Below are 7730 nucleotides of genomic sequence, written 5' to 3'. Positions count from 1 at the left end.
TGTGTGTGTGTGTGTGTGTGTGTGTGTGTGTGTGTAACACTAGCAGGTGAGACGATCACCATGTGCTTCTGCTTTCCTCCAGGAGGCGGAGCTAGGCTAGAGAAAGACATCCAGACAAGCAAGCTCAACATGAGGGGATGGAGACATGGAAACAGGAGAGGAGGGGGTGTGGTCTGGCTGTCGAGACGAGGCATAGACCGTGTGCCGGCATGCATGAACGCACACACACACACAGCAGATAGGAAGTGATTCGTCTGACAATTGTTCTGGGGTGGGCTCCTCTCTTCAGTCTCTCCTGTCTCTCCTCTCCTGTCCTCCATATCTCTCTGTATATACCTCAGTAAATAAAGGCTGTCACTGTATCTGGCCCCACTGTGGCTGCCTCAGAGCCTCAGGGCCCGTGTATTAATATGCATACTAATGCACCTATTTTATGGCTCAACAGTTCAGATTCACTTTAAAACCAATTATGCATCTGGTAAAGCCGCACTCTGCACAGGGCTTTAAATGTGCATTAATTTCAGCAAACATACATTCAGGCTCTAACGCAATAAAGATAAATGGCTCGATTAGGTGTGGTAAACAAAGAAGCGAACAGAAGGGGGGGTGGGGGGGGGGGTTAATGAGATTTAGGCACGTAAGGAATTAGGGTTCCTTAAATAATAAGCCTTGTTGATTTTTGTATGCAAATTAGCGAACAGAATGTTTCGCTGTCCTGCTTTTCCAATTTCACTTAGATAACAAGTGTCGAAGAGAACTTGGCAGTTCAGTTCATACTCCCTCTCTCTCCATCCTTTCCTTTACTGCTACTCACACTTCTCTCCTCCTCCTCTTCTATGCACTCTTTCCATTCGCTCCACATTTTGCCAAGTTGATAAATCTGAATAAGTTCACCAGAATGTTGTGGAGTGTCTTCATATCAGTCTAAAACAGGGCTCTTCAACCCTGTTCCTGAAGAGCTAAACTCCTGTAGGTTTTCACTCCAACCCTGTTCCTGGAGAGCTACCCTCCTGTAGGTTTTCAATCCAACACTGTATTCCTGGAGAGCTACCCTCCTGTAGGTTTTCACTCCAACATTGTTCCTGGAGAGCTACCCTCCTGTAGGTTTTCAATCCAACCCTGTTCCTGGAGAGCTACCCTCCTGTAGTTTTTCACTCCAACCCCAGTTAGAACTAATCTGATTCAATTTATCATCCAGCTAATTATTACAATCAGGTGAGCTAAATTAGAGTTGGAGGAACAGGGTTGGAGAACCCTGCCCTAAAACATGTCTGTTGACAGGGCATTGACACTGCCACCTGTAGAGCAACTTGACACAACTCTGCCAAACCAACCAGGCTGAGTTAGAACAGAAGCTAGAGGTTTGTGGTGGAGAAGTTGGAGAATGAATGATGTTGATGAAGATGAACTACAGTAGGAGACAAGCCCTCCTCTCATCCCCCCAACAGATGAAACCATGTGATATCCATACCCTATAATTCAGCAATCTTGAGGTCTGCCAGATGAAATCATAAATTCATAATTTAACATTACTTCAATTTTCCTCTTCATTTACTTCTGTAATCCATAGCTCTGCTTGGATGAATTTGGGGGCTGGGAGAACTGGGGTTTGGGGGGGGTGGGTGGGGGGTTCGAGGCAGTGGATATGGTAACGGGACTGTCTGAATATCAATAGAATATTTCATGCAAGCCCCTATGAGGATGCTTCATCAAGCCAAATTACGGGCAGGGCGACCTATCCTGCAGCTTCCATTAGCCGTCATTCGGATTCAGCACCCAGCATCAAACKATTTATTTGCTTCAGTTACTTTGAGCAGACGATCAATCTAACAGTAATTATCTCTTGTCACTAACGCTGGGCTGAAGCTCTGAGAAGATAGTGAGAAGGGAGGAGGGAGCTGGAAGGGAGGGGGTAGAGCAGGTTGGGGGAGCCTTCACAAAATCCTTGTTTCCTGTCTTTTCCTTGTCAAATCTACAGAAAATGGGGGAACATGCTTTGTGAACTGCTGTGAGGGAGGGGGTCTTTGTGTCGTTGTGGGGGGGGTGACGGAAGAGTCTCCAGCATTTCCTTGAATGAGCTCTAGTCTAGAAGATGTTTGTAAGTGGCAGCGAACTTGTAGGAGCCATTTGACAGTATTTCACCTTGCCTTCTTAATCCTTCATAGGGATTTGGGGAGCATGTCCTTTTAGTTACATTCCTTTACATAGTAAGTGGCTGAGAGTCTCAATGTCAGGCAGAAATCACTAGCACGTCAGAGTCAGAATCAGGATTGGTACCAGAGTTGGTGTTGGTATCAGACAGTGTGAGAGNCTGAGAGTCTCAATGTCAGGCAGAAATCACTAGCACGTCAGAGTCAGAATCAGGATTGGTACCAGAGTTGGTGTTGGTATCAGACAGTGTGAGAGGACATGTCAGCGGTGGAGGGAGACACAGTTAGTCAGTGTCAGTCAGAGTGCCCTTCCTGTCCTGCCAGAGCATTAGAAACCACGGTAATGTCAAAGTCTTGGAAAGGGTCACTTTGGAAAAGTTAGTGGGCTACATTTGCTAATTGCCATATTGTGTTTTGTCAATATTACCATAAGGCCCCATTGATTCTGAAAATATGTCTTGCACCAATCCAAGTGTACTCACTCAGCATGCCCATCCCCAGCATGAAGGCRTCCATGGTGTAGGGCAGGCCCCTGGCCCTGCCTCGCGTACCCGGTGGGAACATCACCTCCTTGGGCTGAGCCTTCTTGCATTCTACCTGTGGACAGGACACAACCAGATGCACATCAATGACAAGGCCTCTCACAGTGCACAGGATGAACATAGACAATACATACAGTTGAAGTCGGAAGTTTACATACACTCAGATTGGAGACATTAAAATTTGTTTTTCAACCACACCACACATTTCTTGTTAACAAACTATAGTTTTGGCAAGTCGGTTAGGACATCTACTTTGTGCATGACACAAGTAATTTTTTCAACAATTGTTTACAGACAGATTATTTCCCTTATGATTCACTGTATCACAATTCCAGTGGGCCAGAAGTTTACATACACTAAGTTGACTGTGCCTTTAAACAGCTTGGAAAATTCCATAAAATTATGTCATGGCTTTAGAAGCTTCTGATAGGCTAATTGACATCATTTGAATCATTTGAAGGTGACCCTGTGAATGTATTTCAAGGCCTACCTTCAAACTCTGTGCCTCTTTGCTTGACATCATGGGAAAATCTAAAGAAATCAGCCAAGACAGCCAAGAAAAAAAATTGTAGACCTCCACAAGTCTGGTTCACCCTTGGGAGCAATTTACAAACGCCTGAAGGTACCACGTTCATCTGTACAAACAATAGTACGCAAGTATAAACACCATAGGACCACGCAGCCGTCATACCACTCAAGAAGGAGCCGGAGAACACCATCCCAACCTTGAAGCACGGGTTGGCAGCATCATGTTGTGGGGTTGCTTTGCTGCAGGAGGGACTGGTCCACTTCACAAAATAGATGGCGTCATGAGGACGGTAAATTGTGTGGATATATTGAAGCAAAATCTCAAGACATCAGTCAGGAAGTTAAAGCTTGGTCGCAAATGGGTCTTCAAATGGACAATGACCCCAAGCATACTTCCAAAGTTGTGGAAAATGGCTTAAGGACAACAAGTCAAGGTATTGGAGTGGCCATCACAAAGCCCTGACCTCAATCCTATAGAACATTTGGGGCAGAACTGAAAGAGCTTGTGCGAGCAAGGAGGCCTACAAACCTGACTCAGTTACACCAGCTCTGTCAGGAGGAATGGGCCAAAATTCACCCAACTTATTGTGGACGCTTGTGGAAGGCTACCCGAAACGTTTGACCCAAGTTAAACAATTTAAAGGCAATGCTAACAAATACTAATTGACTGTATGTAAACTTCTGACCCACTGGGAATGTGATGAAAGAAATAAAAGCTGAAATAAATAATTCTCTCTACTATTATTCTGACATTTCACATTCTTAAAATAAAGTGGTGATCCTAACTGACCTAAGACAGGGAATGTTTACTAGGATTAAATGTCAGGAATTGTGAAAAACTGAGTTTAAATGTATTGGCTAAGGTGTAATGTAAACTTCCGAATTTAACTGCAGATAGACATTGAATACATTCAAGGAATATGGCATGTGTCAGAGATTTCAGGACAGACAACAAGACACAACATCAGTCATACGTGAAAAATCGTTTTCCTGTACTTGAGATGAACATACAGCACTGTACAATACATAGGCACTGAAAATCATGAAAGGAATATGGTGTTGACCCAATCTCACACAGGGCTTTCAGAGTAGGGCCATCTTGTGGAGCACCTAGAAGGCCATCTAACCTCACATCTTTAATTTTGGGCTAAATGAGAACAGAGGGTCCTAGTGTTTCCTCCCCCCCTCCCACAGCTGAAATGATTTTCTTGTTTTATATCTGTTTGTTAGTTTGCTGAAGTGAGCAGGGCTGCTCCGTCTCCAGGTAAAGTTTGTCAAAGTTCTCATCTCTCTCCATCTCCTGTCTCCACGCTTTGTCTATCTCTGTCTCCCTCAACCCATCTCCCATTTTCTGGTTCTCATTACACAACCGCTTCCACCCCAAGGCACAAATTTACCCCCCCAACACACACACCTCAACCGCCTGTGTTGCCATTCATATTTGCACCCCCCCATCTCCACACACACACACCGCTGTGCTGACTGACATCCATCCTCCTAACATAACGCTTATTGCTTTTATGCCAGGGGTTATCAAAAGCATCCCAGAACACACCAAGGCCATTGTGTTATTAAGGTAAATTGATTTGTTTCAATGGCTATGCCAGTATCGTCATTAGCCTTCAATCAATACATTGTAAACACACCAAAACAAAGTCAGAGCAGACAGAAGCCATGCTAGAGGCCATGCTAACCTTCATCCTCTTTAATTAAACACATTGGTCCTAAAACAGAGGGGATGTGACTGTCTATAATTATATCACCATCAGGCGGGTGAAGAGGAGCGGGCGTAGTGGGTGAAGGGAGCGGTGGTGGGTCTCTGCCCGCTGCTGGCTAATGGCCGTGGAGAGCCAGTCGTGATCAGGGTGGGTGTCATCAGCACCAGTGGAGCGGTGGGGCCAGGGCCCGTTAGTTAAGAGGCCTGACGAGCGCTTCCCTGTTATTACTTAACTAATTACATGGATGGCTCAGGTTTTAACGAGTGCTGATGAGGTCCTTCAGATTTTAATGAAAATATGAAGGGGGGTTAATGGTGTGGGGGAGTAAGGGGGTGAGGGGGTGGAGGTAGGCGGTCATGGTCGGTCACGAGTCATGACGGCAGTCAAATTCCACGTGACCGTTTAGTCACGGTAATTAGGTTTCTCCAAGCTCTGATGTGCTGATGGTCATTAGTAGCCTACCAAACCTGCTAACCGCATGGTACTCAGCACTCTATTGTCCCTCTAATCACGCTGACATCAATGCAAATGTAATCGCAAATCTAATCAAACACTTCATGAGAGCCCATGAGCTCATGTTACGCAACATTTCTATAGGCCATGCAATTGCGTGAGAAAACAGAGTGATGGCCTCTATTAAAAAGAGGAGGATCCCATCAGCTATAGGCTAGGCCTACTATATTTATTTCTAAACTTTCCTAATATTAAGCACATTGCTTCTCGTTACAACAGGAGTATAGCCTACCAGGCTGGCATGAAAATAAACCACGGGGAAAAGCGTCCTCCATTCACTATTTAAGTGCATAGACGACGTATGTTTTCCACTGCCTCTGTTTCGAGACAGATGCATGATAATGGTCCATTCTAAATCAAAATATATTTCACACATATATTATTTAGTATATGTAAAGACAAGATTAAATCAAGAATAGTCTGATGGGTGACAACAAGAGTTGCACATTTTGGGTAATATTCAGAGGTGGAAACTTTCCTTAGGAACTAACGGAAATATATGGAAATTAACTGAAATATATGCAAATTAATATTAATACCATTTAAATGTAGATGTTTTGCATTGGGTATATTTACCATATCACATGGAGACAGAAACATAAACAACAAAAGAAAGGGAATATTGAATGATCCCCAATGATCCATCGCATCTCCCAAAAACGATTTGAACATACATCTGTAAAATGAAAGAAACTAAAGCTTTGGTTGTCTTCCTCTCAGGCTTCCATGTCTTCTCCCTGGACCTCCTCAATGTCCACCTCTTGAACATTAGACTTTGAGGCCTCATCTTCACTGTCACTTTACAACCTTGTTGAGGATGGCTTGTTGTCAGGCTCAAAAAGCCTCAAATTTGCCCGGATGGCCACCAATTTGTCAACCCTTGTATTGGTCAGCCTGTTGCGTGCTTTGGTGTGTGTGTTCCCAAACAAGGACCAGTTGCGCTCTGAGGTGGCTGATGTTGGTGGGATTTGGAGGACGATGGAGGCAACAGGGGAAAGAGCCTCAGATCCACAAAGTCCCTTCCACCAGGTGGCTGATGAGATATGTTGGCACGACTGCCATATTGCATCTCCATTCCAAAGCCCTTGCTTGGAATTGTACTTTGCCAGACTGCTAAGAATCTTGCCCTCATCCAGGCCAAGGTGGCGAGACACGGTAGTGATGACACCATGGGCCTTGTTGATCTCTGCACCAGACAGGATGCTCTTGCCAGCATACTTGGGATCCAACATGTACGCTGAGGCGTGTATGGGCTTCAGGCAGAAGTCTTCATGCTTTTTGATGTATTTCAGAACTGCAGTTTCCTCTGGTTGGAGTAACAGTGAAGTGGGCAGGGCAGTATGGATTTCTTCTGTCTGAACATCAAACAGGGTGGCATTGTCTCCCTCTCCGTGCAATAGCTACTGCTATAGGTTTCAGGAGTTTCAGGCTGCTTACCACTCTCTCCCAAAATACATAATCCAGGAGAATCCTCTTGATGGGGCTGTCCATATTGGCAGACTGTGATATGGCCATTTCTTGGAGAGACTCCTTCCCCTCCAGGAGACTGTCAAACATGATGACCACACCACCCCAACGGGTGTTGCTGGGCAGCTTCAATGTGGTGCTCTTATACTTTTCACTTTGCTTGGTGAGGTAGATTGCTGCTATAACTTGATGACCCTTCACATACCTAATAATTTCCTTGGCTCTCTTGTAGAGTGTATCCATTGTTTTCAGTGCCATGATGTCCTTGAGGAGCAGATTCAATGCATGAGCAGCACAGCCAATGGGTGTGATGTGAGGGTAGTACGCCTCCACTTTAGACCAAGCAGCCGTCATGTTCGCAGCATTGTCTGTCACCAGTGCAAACACCTTTTGTGGTCCAAGGTCATTGATGACTGCCTTCAGCTCATCTGCAATGTAGAGACCGGTGTGTCTGTCGTCCCTTGTGTCTGTGCTCTTGTAGAATACTGGAAGATGATGTAGTTAATTATTCCTTGCCCATCAGAGATGATTGCAATACAGTCTGCTTTCTCTATGATTTGCTTGACCTTCACTTGAACTCTGTTGAACTCTGCATCCAGCAAATGAGTAGATAAAGCATGTCTGGTTGGGGTGTATGCTGGGCGAAGAACATTCAGAAATCTCTACCAATACTCATTGCCTGTGAGCATCAGAGGTGAACCAGTTGCATACACAGCTCGAGCAAGACATTCATCAGCATTTCTCTGACTACGTTCCTCCATTGCATCAAAAACACTTCTGATTCCAAGAGGACCATGAGCTGTTGCTATCGA

The 7730-nt window shown here is 44.9% G+C and overlaps 1 protein-coding gene across 1 annotated transcript in view; it reads right to left on the bottom strand.

Moving 5' to 3' along the window:
• Positions 1-3212, bottom strand: part of LOC111982717 (RNA-binding protein Musashi homolog 2) — a 76826-nt gene extending 73614 nt beyond the window's left edge. Inside the window, exons 1-2 of the mRNA XM_070433876.1 lie at positions 3183-3212; positions 2633-2747 (exon numbers count right to left, since the gene is read on the bottom strand). Coding sequence (XP_070289977.1) covers positions 2633-2747; positions 3183-3212 — 145 coding nt within the window. The remainder of the gene's footprint in view (positions 1-2632; positions 2748-3182) is intronic.
• Between the last annotated feature and the right edge of the window lie 4518 nt (positions 3213-7730).

The sequence above is a fragment of the Salvelinus sp. IW2-2015 genome, linkage group LG22 (genome assembly GCF_002910315.2).
Source record: "Salvelinus sp. IW2-2015 linkage group LG22, ASM291031v2, whole genome shotgun sequence".
Taxonomy (NCBI): domain Eukaryota; kingdom Metazoa; phylum Chordata; class Actinopteri; order Salmoniformes; family Salmonidae; genus Salvelinus; species Salvelinus sp. IW2-2015.
The sequence above is the reverse complement of the archived record's forward strand: the minus strand, read 5'-3'. Positions and strand labels throughout refer to the sequence as shown.